This window comes from Tinamus guttatus, unplaced genomic scaffold (genome assembly GCF_059628265.1).
Source record: "Tinamus guttatus ecotype Peru unplaced genomic scaffold, ASM5962826v1 Tinamus_guttatus_pri_ptg000138l, whole genome shotgun sequence".
Lineage (NCBI taxonomy): Eukaryota > Metazoa > Chordata > Aves > Tinamiformes > Tinamidae > Tinamus > Tinamus guttatus.
Window position 1 is genome coordinate 4,553,282 of NW_028288672.1, and position 18,512 is coordinate 4,571,793.

At 34.8% G+C, this 18,512-nt stretch overlaps 1 protein-coding gene across 3 annotated transcripts in view; it reads left to right on the forward strand.

Moving 5' to 3' along the window:
* Positions 1–18,512, forward strand: part of POT1 (protection of telomeres 1) — a 52,993-nt gene that overhangs the window by 16,257 nt on the left and 18,224 nt on the right. For all 3 annotated transcript variants that reach the window (XM_010221697.2, XM_088521884.1, XM_088521885.1), the window contains 5 exons: positions 546–676; positions 10,113–10,403; positions 12,795–12,950; positions 17,440–17,600; positions 18,328–18,416. In XM_010221697.2, coding sequence (XP_010219999.2) covers positions 546–676; positions 10,113–10,403; positions 12,795–12,950; positions 17,440–17,600; positions 18,328–18,416 — 828 coding nt within the window. The remainder of the gene's footprint in view (positions 1–545; positions 677–10,112; positions 10,404–12,794; positions 12,951–17,439; positions 17,601–18,327; positions 18,417–18,512) is intronic.

Here is an 18,512-nt window from a genome sequence, read left to right on the forward strand (position 1 = left end):
TTTTGAGTTTGATCTTCTAGGTTACAGATTAAATTGAAACTTTGTTACCAAACTTTAACTTTAAAAAGGCACATTTCATATTCTTACTATACCTTCTAAGTACTACTTTGCGGCTTCATCCTTGAAGCTTCTATCTTGTACATTTTGGCGAAGTGAAAGATAAGTAGTTAATTCCTTCATTTGTTTTTAGAGTTTGCAGAGCTCACTGTCTTTTCAGAAGACAGGGCAGATAAAAATCTCAAGAATTATATAACTGGACATTTACCTATCCTTCCCATTTTATAGAAACTCGAACAATAGTATGCACGTCACAAAAGAGTAAAGTTTGTGTGTTCTTCAGTCACATGCTCATGCTTTCATTTCCTTTTATTTTCAGCTATATCTACTAATGATTTGTGCAAATGGCCATGCTTCTGTCATTATGCTATTGTAACTAAATAGATTTCTGGAAGAGTTACGCTGATCATAGCAGAAAAACATTAATACCTGGGTATTAATCACTCCATAGTGCCTATTCCTAATTCAAACACTTTTATATTTTTTAGATTACTGCTCAGTTGTAACACTTGTGGATCCATCAAATGCAAAGTTAACCTGCACTCTTTTTAGTGGAAATCTAGATTCCCTTCCAAAAATTTACAAAATTGGAGATATTGTTCGATTTCATAGAATAAAGGTGAGTACTATTAAAAAAAATAATAATTACAGTAAAAAAGGTTGAAGTAAATACTCTTGAGAGTTCTGGGAGATTTAGGACTATGTGAAATGCTGATGAGAGGGGTAAAGATCAATAGCAGAGAGCATGTCAGTTTTGATAGTCTATGTTAGGAGAGAAAAGGAGTGTGCAACTAACTAAAAAGTGCTAAGATTCCAGCAATGGAAATTTATCCTATTGAAATTACTAAGAAAGAATTTGAGATACAGAAATAGTCTTTTATTCTGAGAATCTTTTTTTTTAATGTATAATATTGGTGCTATACGTATACTATAGGTATTTACAGTTGAGAGGAGAAACTAGCTAACCTATTCAAGGTGAATATAAAATTTGCTTTCAGGCCTCTTAATATGTAATTACAGTAAAATTGGACTAGATTTAGACCCTGTAGCCAACCAGAACCAATTGTTGCCAATTTTGGAAGTTCATTAATTTGACTTTGAATGAGGAAATCTTATGATACATTTCAGATTCTCTCTAAATCCTGTAGGACAGGTGTTGCACAGATATCCTGGTTTTCTGAAGTTCAGTGGAGGCAGAAATGTGTTTCTTCTGAAATCAAAATACATATTTTAAAGTATATCTATTTTTTACAATATATCTGCAATTCTTGCAAAAAAACCAACAGTTGTAGAAAGTGATAAAAATAGAAGAATTTAAAAATTCCATGTCTGTGGTGGGCTTCCTGAGAAGTGAGAAGGGCAGGTTAAAACCAAAAAAACAACTCAGGGAAATGTACATGTGCGTGTACTGCATTAGAGAGTGGCGTTTTCATGGAGCTTCTCTTCTCTTCTCTGGTTCAGTATGGAAGCTCTTAATACATAATATTTAATGCATAATATTTAAGCTATTAAAGAGCAAGAAGAGGAATCTTGCTGGTACTGACCAAATCTGCAGTATTTTATCTTTATTGTTATGTTGACTCTTATTCTACCTCCCTTGTATTATTCAAACCCCTGTCACAATGACAAAACGTCAATTTTTTTCTTTGGCTTTTCCTTCATATTCATTATTACCTCTAAGTGATTCACAAATGAGAATTTATATCCTAACTTCCATTGTAGTGAATTATTACTTGATTTCCATTTTTACTCTTAAGGAATTGGAGAGAAATGATGTTAAAATAAAGGATTAGGTGTTCAACTTGTTCAGAATTTTCTTCTCTGTGCTGTCCAATACAGTCACAGAATAGCTGGGTTGGGGGGGACCTCTGAAGACCTTGTCCAGCACCACTGTTCAAGCAGAGTTTGCGAGAACAGATTGTCCAGGACCATGTGCAGTCAGATTTTGATCCAAGGATGGAGACTCACAGCCTCCCTGGGCAACCAGTTCCAGTGTTCAGCCACCCTCACAATACGTATTTTGCGTTCAAGTGGAATTTCAATTTCCTGTGTTTCAGTTTGTGCTCACTGTCCGAACAGTCGCTACTTAGGATGTGCTTTATTGTAGCTTGTGTCCAGAATACACAGTCTCATAGAGCACTCCACACTTTCAACGTGTAGTATTCATTAACATCAAATGCAGGTGTGAGTGCTCTAGTGCTCCTGCAAGTTGGTCCCTGTGTAGTTCAGGTTGAATTCTTGAAAGGTGAGGAGCAAATGAGTGACCTCTCTTTGCTTTGGTAGGCTTTGCTTGTGTGACCTCTTCATTGTAACACAATTTCCATAGCAATTACAAAGATCAAAGGCTCAATTCTCTAGCTTTCTATTATACTAATCTTCATATTATTGTCCTCCTCTTCTTTTGTGCTTTGATTTCTTCAATAGATAGGCTGCAGTTGCTGGAATAAGGCAGGACACTTACCAGTGGTGGCTGCTTCATTACGCGGCTCTGATTCATCACCACGGCCCATATTGAGGCAGCCACTGAATAGGAAAATGTCCTGTGGAAAAACAGGGTAATGAAGCATCTATACCATAGTATAGATGCAGCCTGAGCTGAAATGTGTTTACACAGGCGATGTCTGCAAGCATGGACATAACTGTGGCACCTACTAACTTTGGAATGCTTACTTGTTATTTTGAAGTTCTAACTTAGTAGTTTGGAGCAACTTAATGGCTCTTTAGAATAGCAAACACAAAAAAAAGGCAGCAGGAAGAAAACAAAATACTTTCATGCTATCATGTTCAGATTCCCTATACAAGGATATTTATCCTTTGAGCAAAAATTTCTTATATCCGTGATGTAGGTGGTGGTTTTCTCTATAGCCAGAGTCAGTTGACAAAAATAAAATATGTTTTTTATGTGAGTTTCAAAATTATTTGGCTTTTCAAAGAGGATTGATACTTGGAAATCTGAATATTAATTGTATGGGGCTTTGCATCAATCACATCCTCTTTTTTCAATCAAGGATCAATCACATTCTCTTTTTTTACTATAACTACTAGCCCTATCCCGTCTCTCTCCTTGAGCATCACTCTCTGCAACCTAGTAGTACTTAATAGCATTTTTGTCCCACTAGGTTTTTATCCCCAGTCTTAAGGCCAATGTTGCCATTACTTCCAGGAACAATTCCCTTCTGATTTCTGTGTTCAGCTGCAGGGTTTTCTTTTATCGGTGTGTTTGTACCTTAGCCTTGTCCTGTTTTGTTCCATTAGGGTTGCTTCCTCTCCCTTGATGCTTGTTGAAAAATAGAAACTGCTGAGAAGTGCAGGAGAAAAAATATCTATTTGCTCAGTTTTATTCCTGGCCCTAGCTGCCCGATTGATAAGGATAACAAAGACGCTCCATAGAGCATACTGAGTGAATATAAACACGTGAGAGAAGGTAGAGCTCCGGAAAGATAAAATTTTTCCACTAAATCTTGAGTTTTCCATTAAGTCTTGGGAAAGCTGCCATACTGTGTGTGGATTCGGAGTAAATATTCTCAAAATTTAGAAATTGGTGAAAGTTGGATGAGAATCCGCTGAAAAGGGTATTGAAAAATATGTTGTCTACAGCCATGTTTGGATTCTGTTTTCAGATTCTTGCTCAGAAGAGAGGAAGCAAATAAAATTTTTTACTAAACACTTGTAATACTTTTAGCACAGGAAAGCTAACATTTTTTTTTCTTGTAAATGCCTGTATTGCTGTTTTTGATTAAGAAGAATATATGAAAGGTCCACCACCCTTCTTTTTTAATGATTATCAAGGGGTAAATTATTTTGGCTAATTTGAACATATATTTTTTGTATGTATGTCAACAAAAATAGTTTTTGTATGTTCATGCGAACTGTTAAAGGAAACATGCAACACCTCATTTTCACCTTTGTATTCCATTAGAGCAAAAATTTCTGATACTCATGCTTTGAGCAGCAGTTCTCAGGAACTCGTAATAGCTAAATGTGTATTTCATATCTTTGTAAAGATTTTACTTTCATTTTGCTATCACTTTTATAAGAGGGTGCCTGCAGGTATTATTTGTAATTCATTCTTGTTGTTATAATGTTCAAAATGGTGTAATTTATATTGCAACACAAATTGTTTAGTGAGTTATTCTAAACTGCTTGTCTACTCTATTACCACCTCTGTAATCGTACTGATGGAGTTATGTGTATATTATGATTGCAATATTAACATCCAAATATGGGAAGATCTCATCAAGATGTCATATTACCAAACTCATGTGGACTGTGGTACAGCATGCTTAGATTGAGAAAACAAAACTTGCAAAATGTAAGAAAACATCCCATGAGTATCTGGGTTTTTTTGGAGAGGCAGGAGACTGTTTTCATAAACATAGCATCTGTGACAACTAACAAAACCTTTAAACTGATATTAAGGTATTAAAGGTTAAGAATGCTGTATGTTTTAAGGCTTGGGTTCAGTTGTCTAGTATTTCTGAGCAGTAAAAGCTAAGTTAGTAATTAGTAACAATTTCAAGAAACCTTCATATTTTTTTGTTTCTGTTGTAGTGCTTTTTTCATTTGCATGTTCCACTATGGACTATGCAAATCATTTTGCAATTTCTGTTTTGGTTTTGTTTTTCAGAGAGAATTTATCTTCAGTCTTCATCTCCTTTTTTCCTACTTTTTTTTCCCCCTGTCCTCTCCCATCTCCTCCCTCCCTCTGAATGTCAGAAGAGAAAGCAAATGTTTCCTACTTTCTCATCTGACTCATGCTCACGACTGATTTTCTGTTGCTGCTGCATAGCTGCTGCCTCCCAGTCTTCTTTTTTGCGTGCTTGCTTTTTCTGTTCTGAGAGTTTTTGTTTGTTTCCCCACACCTACTGCCTGCTTGGGTGGTAAGGGAAGGGGGAGAAAAAATGAGTCCGTGTTCAGCTTTGGTTATGTGTTTTCACTAGCCTAGGAGTTAATTTTCACCTTCTTCGGGCCTTTCCTCACAAAAGGCTCACAGCCTAGGAGATTTGTTGCAGGACTGAAGTTTCCTCTGCAAATGAAAGAAATACTTACTTCTTACCTGTAGATCCACATATTCCCGAAAAATATATTCTTCATGTGTCTTTTCTGCAAAGGAAAGATTATTTATATACATTCAAAATGTATCTTGTTGCATAAATTTGAGCTAATCTTTGACTTTGAAGATATAGCTTTTCCAATTAGTTTTGAAAAATGTTGGATTAAAGTTGTTTTGATGCTCCCAGGTCTGGAGAGTTTCAGTAAGAAAAAAATCCAATTGTCATAATCCTGAATTTTTGAATTCTTCTTAGCCCCATGCAGTTTCTAATAAAATTCAGAAGAGTGTCCGCAATGGTGGAACAGTACATAAAAATACTGATGAAATTACCTATCATATTCTTAAATGTGGTGCTTGGGAAATACCTATTTCATTTCGTGGCTACAGTGTCCAAGATACACAGAACATAATCGATCTAGGACCTGGATTTTTCTTGGAGAATACAAGGGAGCATGTCCATCTAATAGAAAGAGCCATAGAAGAATTACATTATCAAGCCCTTCCTACCATAAAGGACTTTAGGAAAATTCTGTTGGAATTTATTTAGCTGGTCTGAGACTTAAAACCATCTTTATTTACCAAGACCTTTTTACCTTTTCAGCCTGCTCCTGTTTTGTTGCTTGTTTAGATTGCCAGAAGCACTGATAAAGCAGTAGCATTTAATAGGAGAAAGCAACCTGTGTGTGTAATCCATCAGTGCTCAAATGGCAAGCAGTATTTACAATGAGTTGCCTCCAAGTTTTGGATGCTGTATGGCTCAATGCAGGCAGGTTTGGACCCATGTTTTAATGGACCAGGGCCTCTTAGATGTCTTTGCATTATGTGTTGGTGTTGGATAGTTGTGCTGCCAAAAATAAGATGGGAACAACCCCATGAAATAAGCTAAATATCTGGTCAAGTGAACTAAATTTTGTCTTGACAATGAAAGACCCTTGTGGTTTTTTTTAACTATCAAGTCTGCTCCAACTATTCTAGACCACTTTTCTAGTTAAAATGTAGTGATCTGCCTGTAAACCTGTGTCTAAAGTGGTGAGCATTTTGAGAGGATTGAAAGACATACCTTTGTGCCTTGTTCCTCTGCTCCAGGTAAAATTTTTATTCATCTGCTATGAAGAAAGCTTGTTAATAGCCATCATTTATATGAACAAATAAGTTTGTGACACTTAGGACTTTTTATTTTCTTTGTGGATTTATCCCAAGTTCCTGTCTATGTTTTTATATAGATTTTCACTTGAAATATAATCCACGTGTGGGCATTTTTCCCCATTTCCTCTGAATCTTTTAAAACATAAAATACAGTCAAAATATATAGTAATTTGTAATTTATTCTGGGAAGCTTTATAGCTCTTGTGAGGGTGGCTTTTAGTATGGCTAAAGGAGTGTTTCCACAGGTGGTTCTTCACTAGGAAAGTACTGGATTGCTGAAACAGATTGCTCGGAGAGGTTGTGGAATTTCCATCCCTGTTCCAGCACTGCCTTTTTGTTTAAGATCTTGAGATCTTGCTTCTTTGTCAGCTGCACCCTATTTGGGTCACACAGTGCCATACATCTGTATACAAGCGTTTAACTGAGTGGAATAAGTTGTTCACTGCAGAAAGTGTAGTTCTGGAGATGTGTTGCCCACAGGCAATCTTGCACCCTTTCTTTCCTCTTCACTGGCATCTCATGTGTACTAGAATTCTGCAGTTAAGAGGACAATGGGTAGCAAAATGTGAACATTTAACTTATTTTTTTCTATTATTTTATTGGCAACCATGAATCCCCAAGAATGGGGATTGTGTATGTTTTCATCACTGCTAAAGTAAAATATATGTTATAGTGAGGGCTGAATGTATACCTAAACCAGAATACAAGTTTAGACAATGTATTTCAAACAATATTGGTTCTTGTGGTCAGGATTTTTTTTGTTTAAATCATGCCTTCTCTGTATGTGCACTATATTTGTTAAATGGATCTGATCTGAATAGGTTTTTATCCATTAAATCTCTGTCTATTATATGTTGCCTTTGCAAAGCATTTCAAATATTCTAAGGTGATCTGTGATTCCAATGATTTTGTAATAGTCCTTTGTATTGCACTTGCTTTTACAATTTAACAATCAGTTTTGATTGACAAGTACCTTGGAGATACTGTTATTTCCCCTTCCTACTTTACTCACTATCACCCTTCCCTCTTCCAACGAGCGAGCTGTATAACACTGGCTTCACTAAAATAGAGTTCAAGTGTATTAAGTTAATGTAAATCTATTTATAGAGCATTTCAAGATCAGTGTCTTTCAAATGAGTGTATTCAGGAAAGAGTTCTCTCCAACTGAAAGCAATAGAAGGCTTTCAATTGAGTTTGAGGTGACAATCCACCTTCAGTTTTTTATTTTGAGAAAGCTTAGCCAAAGGCTCCCACAGACTGGCTGTGTTGGAACCTACTACTCATTGCAAACAAAATGCATGATATCTACTCTTTTTTTTTGTCTCAAAAGCTATTGGTGTTTGGAAAACATTTTTTATTGTTTCCACTCATATCAAAAATAATTTCTCTATGGTATTTTTACTCTGCCAATAATAATAATAATGATAAGTAATAACAAACTGGTAATCACACAAAAACCACTGGGGGAATTCTCATATTACACAGAAGTCTCGTGTTAGCCTTTTTCCTAAACTTAATTCAATTTGCAAATCATTTAAGTGTGAAAATATAAGTAATTTACAGTATCATTGCTTAATTTGATTTGAGATCTTAGAGTGCTGTAATAGAACAACATTTGCCCAAGAATTCAGGGATTCCTTATCACCGTAGCAATGATTTGTACAAGCCAGGAGGTTTTTTTGAGCATCTTCTGTTCTGTGGGCTTTAGATACAAGTCTCTTTCCTACTTATGAAATATTTTCCTTTGAAATCCATTCTACATCCCCTTTTTCTATTCTGTGGATTGCTAAAGAATGTTGTTGCATTCTGCTTACCTTTGAGACCACTCATCCGCCTCTCTACTCACTCTGAGGAAACTTCTTTGTGCTTCAGAATTGCTGGTTAATTTTCTCACCATGGCCTTAATGGTTTGCCGCCTTACATATTTTATTTTCTTTGTTATTTTACAACTGCCTTTTCCTATGTTCAGGGTGATATCAAATCCATTAAAAGAAGGCACTAGGAGATGTCATAAGGACAGTATGTTCAAACACAGCCTTAAGAATATTGCAAATACGGCATCAAGGCCTTGGAAAGCGGAGGAAATCATCTGTGGTGAAGTGGAAGCCTGGGGAGACAAAGTATTTTCTTGAGCTGTCTTCCTGGAAAGTTGGGAGCCATCATAAATATCTTTGTTGGAGGTCTAGAACAGGATTTTTAATGAGAAGTCAAAATATTTTGATGAGTAATTAGATACATTAGTGAAGAAATTAAATTCGTGCACAAATAGATACAATTAGAATTAAACACGTTGATGGGCGAGACAAGATACTTAAAATATGCTTCAAGTAGCTTTTGATTCAGGTGAATAAATAAAATTGATAAAAGAGGGCTCTCCTCTGGTTGTTACTTATTTTGCAAAACCATGGAATATATTGACAGTGACAGCAGCTCTAAGATAAAGCTTTACATTTATGTCTGATATTGTCTTACACTTGCACTGCAACATTCTTTTCCAAATTGTGAATAATTCTTAATCAAAATATTTGGTTATGAAAAACTGTGTACTTTCCTGATTTTTCCACTGGCTTTAGTTGTAATTTCTCAGTTTAAATGTATTTTCAGAGTTTAAATCAAAAGGTTAAAAGTGTAAAGTTTGACAAGTTACAGTTGAGGAAAAACTACGTGATGAACTGGTATAATCCATTAGTTGGGTCTGGAGAATTCTTAAGTACATGAAAGGGTATCCTAGAGATGATCCTTAGGACATGTATGCCTCTAGGCAAGACCTATGCATTAGTAAGAGAGACTAAAGGGCTTCTTATTACCAAACTTGAACTGCTTTGCTTATGAATTCACTCAGATTCACGTGGGAGAAGTGTGTTTTTTTTTTTCTTTTTTTATCAGTGTAATACGCTGTAGGGATAAATTGTTTGTAATGTCTTTTCAAATGTTGCTATTTAGAACTTCTTTGTTACATCTTTTGGCTTCTCTACTTTTTAATCAGTAAGATTTTTAATGATTTTAAAACTGACCCCCGGGAAACCTAAACCAGCTTTTCTCATAAATGGCTTATTCAGAAGTCTTCTTCATTTTGGGAAAGCAAATTTTAATTAAAAAGGGATGCATATAAATAGCTGGTTAAATCAAGGTCTGAGATTTCTGGTTCATAACTCGTGTGGGTGTCCTAGGGAACAAGAAGAGACTACGTGATCCTTGCAGGAACACCTCAGAGCTGCACACTGTTTCGTGTGGTTGTAGATACACTGCCAAATAGCAGGATGCAAAGGATCTGTCGTGCAGTAGATATAAAAGTAATACTGCAAGCTCTATTCATAATTCAGGAGAATAAAGCTCCTGAATCCAATCACCCTATTTGTGATACAGGAAAAAAAAATCTCCTAGAATTAATATTTTATTCCCTAGTTCTATGATAATTACGGTCTATCACGAGATGCGGGAACAAAAATCCATAATTCCTTTGCTTTGCCAATGTTCTGCTGTGTGACCCTTAAAAAATAATTTTGCTGGTGCCTCAGTTTCCCCGTGTGTAAAAAAAATAATGCTGCGTTCTCCAGTTTTATATTTTGAGATTGGTGAATACTTTCTACTAGTGCTATGTATTTGCAGGTTAATATTAGTCAGCCTCTTCAGAAATCATTGGTGTTATGCTACATTTTTTGTTTATCTGCTTCATCTTCATTATGTGAATTTTCTTTTTTTGTGTGTGTTTTACTCTCATTTAACTCTTTTCTCCTCATAGTACCAGGAACGAAAATTATCAACGGGCCATTCTTTTTGAATGTGGTAAAACTGAAACCTGTGTGTATTTTGATGCAGTGCAGCGATTTATATTTTTCCTTGTGTTTTATTACAGATCAGGGAGTACAATGGACAGATGCAGGGAATTACCAGTGGGGGATTTGCATCCTTGACGTTTGACGGTACCGTGGGCGCACCTGTAGTTCCTCGAGCCTCCAGTAAATTGTACACTTTCTTAGATGAAGAGCAGAAAACAATAGAAGAACTACGTGCCTGGGCAGTTGGTAACCTTTCCATCTCCGGACCCACAGCAAAATTATCTGGTGTTCAGCCAATGATGTTCTTTGATCTCACTTGCCAGCTAGTAGGGAAAGCAAGAGTGGATGGATCTTCTTTTCTTCTAAAGGTAGACTAACAAACATATTAATTGATTACATTATAATTTAATTTATAATAATACTGTAGAGAAATATTTGGATGTTAAGTGAGTAAGATAAAACGGTCAAAGTTTACTTATGGAAACAAAATAGAAATCCCTGTTTTCTTTAAAATTGTCCATTTAACTTATTTCTTTAGAGAGGTTTTGTAAGATGGCATTGTTATGGAATATTGTTTCACAAATGTTTGTCAATAAATTTTGCAGGGCTTAAAGCTGAAAAGTATTGATATTTTTAACCTTCTTTTCTGATCAACAACAACTTAGTGCTTTTTTTTTTTTTTGTTAAGCTGTGTCCATAGTATATAGCTTAATGCAGCTAGCCCTCACCGGAAAACAAATGAATGGATTTAGTATATTATCTTTATGATGAACTTTATGCAGCCTCAATTAGTTATTATTTATGTAATTGATTAACACCTTAGTGAGGAATAGCATTTTTTCTTCCATTTCATGGCTTATTTATTCCTTGGTACTACTACATTGGTACAAGAACTCCTACATTTTGTTATGCCATGTTAGGAAGGAACACACTGCATTATTCCTTTAGTAGAGTAGCAGAGATTCTTTTCATGCAGAATGATGTTTGTACGATACAAAGAAACATTAAGTGTCATCCTGTGATATGCTCTGGAGTTGTTACAAATATTTCAATTTAAACTGCCTCTTGTGAAGTGGATGTCAGATGAGACCCTTTATAAACCTTATAACTTTGTGGACAGTAAATTGCTCATTAGTTCCTGTGGTTTTTCCTTCTGTAATTTGCATCAAAGGAAGCCAGTAAGTTTTTGAGGTAATGAACTTTATCTGTGCTCATGTTTTTGCAGGTGAAAAAGAAAATCAGCTATTTTTCTAAGGATTTTATTTTTTCCTCTTTAGAGGAGAACTTCTTGGCTTATACATTTCTTCAAAAGATGCCCTGGCTTCAAACACATTAATTCCTCAAAAAAATGGTATTTCAAATACAGAACTATCAAATTGTCCCAAGTAAAGCTAGTTGGAAAATAATGAGAACTCGACAAACTTACAATTCTTCTTTCCATCAAATATAGTGATTTCGTAGCATATAGCCAGTGGAATAAATCTGTTTCTCTTAGTTCTGGAAAGGCCTGGAATTTAGGTAATGGTCAGCCTCTCATTCAAAGGTGTTTTTTAAAGTATGCTGCGTTACAGAATCAGAAGGTGATAAGCCAAATCAGAGTTAAAAGGGAAAACTGTTGACAGGGAAAAAGGTCTATAACATCAAACTAACTTTCCCAAATACGAGTGTATTGTGAAGGGTCTAGATAATGAAGTGGTACACTCTGCCACAGTTTTTAAAAAGCCTGAGTATTTCAACCATGAGTTATTCTCAGTGTATTTACACGTCTTCACTGCTGCTTTTACCGTGGGCCCTTTGATCCACAGCAGTTCAGCTTATCCTGATGACACAAAAAGGTAGAACCCCCTTAAAAAGCTAACCTTTGCTAGTGTTTTTTTCCTTTGCAGTGCTGAACTCATGAAATAAAATACTTTGGTAGCATCAATTATCTAAAATTAGCTTATGCTGGGCCAGCATTCATGAATTTCTGTGAAATGCAGCTTTTAAGTCTTAGTCTCAAATGACTATCTTTTGAACTTTTGTTTTTCTGTTTTGATGCCAGTTCTCCGAATCATTATTTTGTAGTTATAACTAAAAGTTTGCACCCCAAAAATCTGTTTACGCACATCAAAGTACTGCATCTGTTATTTTTTTTGTCTCTTGGCAATCTTAGTTTTCCACAAAACTTTGGTAGCTAAGAAATAAATCTGTTAATATTTCACTACTTAAGTATCTCTCAGCGATTTAGCTCAAAGCAACCACTTTGCAGAATCTAATCACTAAGTATATGTGATATTTTCCTTTTGTGGAATGATTCACATAACCAGGAATCTAGAGAGAAGCAGGAAATCATGAGTAGTTAATGGAGTGTATGCTGTGTACTCAGTCTCCACATACTACAGCCAAAGTGTTTAAAGTCTTCAGCTGGGATTCAGATATTTAATGTATGAAGTTCTGCATGCAATGAAGTCTCCTTAATTATATCCACAGGAGAAGCAGTTGATGTTTTGATAGGGCTGATTCTTCTAAATATTAGTAAATTCTTGACAACTGATTGGTTGTTGACAACTGATAAAATTCTGCACAGAGATTATTTTATACCCTGTAAAGAATTAAAAAAAATGTGCCTTAAAATCTATGTGAGTACTTTAAGGAACCTAGAATTCAGATCCTAAGCAAGATACTTTGTTTCTAGCAATTTTTAGTCAAGCAACAGATGTGTAAAAAGTCTTCAATCTGAAGACTTTTGAACATTTTGGAGTGGTTTATTTTCATTGCAGGTGTGGGATGGCACAAAATGCCCCTACCCAACGTGGAAGGTACCTGTGGAATCAAGAGACCTGGAAGGAGAGAGAGGTCTGCTTCATCAGCTGCGGAATCTGACAGTGGACATTCTCGTCTATGATAACCATGTACAACTGGCAAAATCACTTAAGGTAATTCTGGTATTGTTAGTATTCTGCGGCCTACTTTCTATTTAGAACTTGTTTCGGAAAAGTAACAATTTTGTTCTGCTGTTAAATGACTTCAGATGTTACTTTTATCTTTTTACTCTCTTCCTCCTGCTTTTTCCTTGAATGTAGAATTCCTTCAACGTGTTTGAAACAGTCTCATTACCCTGAAATTGACAAGAAAAAAAAAATCCAATTAGGCAGCTCTTCCTGGCTTTGTAAGATCATGCATAATCCTGTGAACATAATGCTCTCAGAAAATGTATGTTGTTGCTTAAAAATTATTCTTTGAAATGATATAAAGTGGTGTTGAGCTTATAGTCCTCTTAAATGCCTGCAAGTCTGAAGTTAATGAATGATCTGTTCTACAAACTTCTACATTTTGAAATGCATATCCTCATTTAGTGGGTCAGTAATGTTGATTATGCTTACATAGATAAAAGAAGAACAAAATTAAACGTTTGATCTTCAACAATACTGCCATCTTGCTTCTGAGTAGAGCAATTTAGCAAAAATATCTTAACTTTCCATTTATGGCCTGCCTTCTGTATGCAAGTGCGGTTTTTAAGATCGTGTCTTTACCAGAAAGCATAGACAACTGATACTTTATTTGTAGTTAGTTTGGGACTAACAGCAGACATAAAATCAATTTGATAAATTTAAATTCCTAAGTAAATACCAGATAATAAAATAGCTGTCATTTGTGTAAAAATTCACAACAAAATGTACTCATAGAAGTCTTTCATTGCTTGCAGCTTCTCACACAATTATTATCTTACTAACTGGTTTCGTCTGTTGATTTAAATAAAGGATAATGTTTGAGTGAAGCAATATATTTTGAAAATGAAGGAAAAATTGTTTAATGAATGTTACATACTCATCTATTCTCTTTGTTTTTTAACTTGCCATTTATCCTTTCTTCTATTATACACATGCCTTTGCTAGATGCTGTATTATGTAAGCTCTGATGCCATGATGCCTAAGAAACCGATTTTGACCTTCTGAACAACACAAGTTCTTTTTTTTTTTTTTTTTTGCTTCCACTATGGTCAAAGTTACATCAGGATTGATCATTCTGAACAAAAAGTTTGTTGGAATATTTTTAAACACTACTTTTCAGTTGTTGCTATAGTGGATGGATTGTATTTTAGTGGAATTATAGAATAAAAAATTCTGATAAGCTAGCAACTAAACTCAAGAAAGATTTATTAAGTTTCAGGTTGAAATTTATGGAATTCATTTTATTTTTTGCTTCACATAATAATCTAAAGATAAAAAATAAAACTTTAAGGGCTATTTTAAAAGTTTGAAAGTTTTAAGAAAAGCTTTATTTTTAACTACTAGTCAAAATTATGTCTTATGGTAAATATATATATATATATATATTAGATGAAACTAATTATTAATTCATTTAACAAGACCCTGAACTAAATAAAGTATTATACAAAGATTAAAGAATCATTTTTGCCTAAGCATAAAACTGGAGGGAGTTTAACATATGGACAGAATATCTCCCTGAGTGCAGGCATAGGAACAGTGTCAGTAGAAACTGTACTGGTGTTTTTTGCCAGTTTATTGTTTCAGAAACAATAAAGTTCATTATTCTTTGAGACATCCTTTCTGTTTTTGAAAGTACTTTAGAACTTTATTTCTATGTAAATTGCTGATAAAATGTTAGGTTACACTTCTCAGTGTTGTTTTGTACCATTTGCAGTAACAGTTGCAGCTCTGAAATTATGTTTTAGTGTAGAAACAATCTGCTTTACACAGCCTTGGTATCAAGATGTGCAGATTGAGAAAACAGAAATTTTTGCTTTTATTTTAAAATTGTGTCTATATGACCATGCTTAGCCAAAGAAACCAAGTAAACAGTGCACAGTCTAGAGATAATGCATAGTTTATTACAGTCAATTTATGTCAAATTGTAGAGCAGTGTCAGGAATATTTCTGCAAGGTTTTGTTAAAAATTCCTTGTTTGAGTTGTCTATCCAAAAGGCACTGAATGTATGAGCATTTTATCCCAGCCAGCTGATTTCCCCATTTCCCCCGTCAGCTAATATTTATAGTGTTTGACACTATATTAATATTAAACAATAGTAATGTTATAGCAGTAATATTAAAGCTTCGTTTCATTTGATACTGAAAGTAGACTTTCTGTGACCTATTTCTTTGGTGCAATTTCCCTTTGTTCCAGGAACAAAGTGAACCTGCTTGTTTATCCTTAGGTCTTTTCCTTAGTCCAGCTTTCCCAGCAGTTCTCGGGATTCGCCTTGCCCTGTAACTTGAGATTGGGTGACATGGGTTTCTCTACCTGGGGGAATTTTGTTAGGTAATAAGTGTCATGATGACTGTCGGTGATCAAGAGGGGAGATTTGAACTCAAGTTATGAGATTTCCTTTTTGGACAGTCATACATTGTATATGTGGCATTGTGAGTTCCCCTTGTGGTTATCATGGATTATTTTGTATTACGATGTATTTTTAGTTAGCACAGTAAGAGTAGTTAACCTTTAGCACTCATAGAAGTTCAAATCATTAGTTTCAGAGCGTTTACATCTTGTTATATATATCTTTAGATACAGAATATAAATGTTTTCCACTGTGTTTCTCCTGTGTCTTTTCTATGCTTTTTGGCAGTGCTTTGGACTAAGGTTTTTGCTCAGTTGTTAATGTCTAAGTCACATTTCCAACCTGCTTGTTACATAAGTTGCATAGTTACAGTTTTTTCTGTATTTTATTTTTCAGACCTAGGTAGTGTTGTTATCACCTGTTTATTGTATTTTTCCCACACTGTCTTTACAATCATCAAAAAGACGAAAAAAAAAATCCCCAATCCTATTGATGAAATTAATTTGGGATTTTCTTTTATTCCTTGGATAAAAGGATTACAGCCAAATGCTTTCTGTCACTTGCAAGAAATTGTGCATGATTTACTCAAATTAGACTGTTCATATGATAAAATGAAGAAGCTGCTTTAAATACCATACAGTTATAAAGCGAGAAGAATTGGTATAGGTTGATTTGCTTACATGGTTTCTATAGATAAACTATTGTCATGGGTATCTCCTGAAACTGCCAATAACAAATGACCTTCAATATTTTATTTGTGGCTTAAACAATTTTTGACACAACCCACATTTGATTTGAAGTAATTATGAGAATTTGCTATTCTGAAAACTTATTTAGCTCTAACTAGTTACTGGAAGCTGTAGATGTGATTTTCTTTAGTTTTATCTTTTAACCTTAATATCTGTTTTTTAAAAAAGTCATACTTGAATTCAACTGAAAATAGGAACTGATTTTGCCGGAAATCATGTGTTTATTATTTTAATTTCATTTTAAATGAACTTGCCCTAAATGAGTTGCATGGGTAATTCATAAATAGAATTACTCTAAAGAGCTGTGCTTTTTTTCCTCCAGCCATTCAATAAACTGATCAAAAATGCCATAACGTTTTTAGCACCTATAACTTTTGCTGGCTACTGTTAACAATAAGCAATGCTGCCTCCCGAAGGAATATTTGGAAATTGCAGTCCATGTTGCATAGTCATATTTGTCATTCTGCTCACATACACAATCTGCTTGACTTTTTCAATGTTTTGCAATGCTGATATTAATTACATCTCTGTAGTATAGTTTGGTAGTTTTTAATATGAGCAATATTAAAGTACCTATTCACCTCTTCTCACCACTTCATAATTTCTTAGTAGCTACCTGTGCAAGTTTGTTGGTGTAATTTGACAGAACAGTTTCAGAGAGCAGAACTTAATTCTGTTCCTCATTCTATTACTGAAACTCTGAACACTGTTGTCTTTTTGTTATGGTGCTGCAAAATAGTTTATCTGTTGTGTAAGTTATCTGTGAGTGTTATCTGTAAGTTTATCTGTGAGTGTAAGTTAAGGTAGAGTTAAAAATGTGTGTAAGCAGATGCATTTCTGTGTATACATAAATACAGATAAGCTGTATCATGAGATCAGCTACTTAGTGCTGCCATGCATGGACAAACCACAGCACAGCAGTCTCTGGAGGGTCATATGGGGAACAGGGAAGACAAACTATGCCCTCAGGAGAAGAATTTTCTGGCTTTCTTGATCTGTCTTCTTAAGTTGTCTTGAGGCGTTTGTGGTGCTTGTCCTGGTTCTGACAGTAGCTTTTCCCACTGTCCCATTTTTCCATGGGATTGGATGAAGCAAAACGGGCAGGTTGTCCAGAGAGGCTGTGAAGTCTCCATCCTTGAGATATTCAAAGCCTGCATGGACATGTGCCTGGGCAACCTTTCCTAGTTGTCCCTGCTTTGAGGAGAGGCCTTGGGCAAGGTGATCTCCGAAGGTCCCTCAATGACTTTGCCATTGTGTGAAAACTGGGAGGGAGGTTTAGGATGCTTAGGATTTTCCAAGGAAATAGCTGACACTATGTTATCAAGTCTTTTTTTTTTTTTTTTTTTTACTTTCTTTTTTCCCACCACCATGTTTAAGATTGGAAGTTTTCTGAGAATTTACAGTATTCATACGAAGCAAGCAAGTTCTGACAACCACGATGTATCACATGTAGAATTCCATCTTCATGGAGGCACCTGTTATGGTCGAGGAATAGGAGTCTTGCCAGAAAATAACTCGGATGTTAGAGAACTAAAAGAGTAAGTTCTAATTCTATTTTCTAAATTATTCCAGAAAACTTCAGGCTAATATTACAAATGTAGACTTAAGATTTATAAATGTATATAAAAACCAGAAATTTGGGAAAGGATGTGTGATTAGTACTAGTAAGGTAAAAAATCATTTTTCCATTTTCAAATGGAAAATACAGCAGAGATTAATATTGTTGTTTGAATTTTCTAATAATAAGGCCTGGCTGCATCAGCTAACTATTTTATAGTGACATACAATCTTTATAATCTTTTAAAGATTATTCTTTTATAAAGTTTATTTAAAGTTTCAGTTGAGCAAAGAATTTAGCATGTTTTAAATATGTACAAATGTCTTATTTAGAATTGGTGAGACTTAAAACTTCTTTGAAATGAAGCATGAAATTTAAATACTTTATTGAAATGAGTGCGTGTTTAAGGAATTGCTTAATGACCAAAATCATTTTTTATCAGAAATTTTATTTTCCACCATTACAGATGTCTTTTGGCACTATATTGAGTTTAAAGTTCCAGAAGTGATTTGGAAATCAGTGTCTCACTTGTATCATTATAACAGGTGCCTGCAACTTTTGACTCAATTGAATTTTATATCTCTGCTGGAGATTCTATTTTGTCTGAACATTATACTTGTGTATTAGTAAGCAGGATGTTGGAAGTGGAGGTAGTGAGAGGGATTTCACAAGTTTTATGAAATATTCATCCATTCATTTATTTTTAGATTCTTGGAATCTGTGGATCTGGCAGGCAGTCAGAATTTGGATAGCATGTCTTCAGTGGAATTAGATGGCATTTTTTGCAATGTTGCAGGTAAGAGCAATTGAAAATCTATTTGTTCTTTCTTCTAACATGTATTTAAATATAGCCAAGATAAGTCTATGTTTATTGCTTCTCTAAAGATGATGT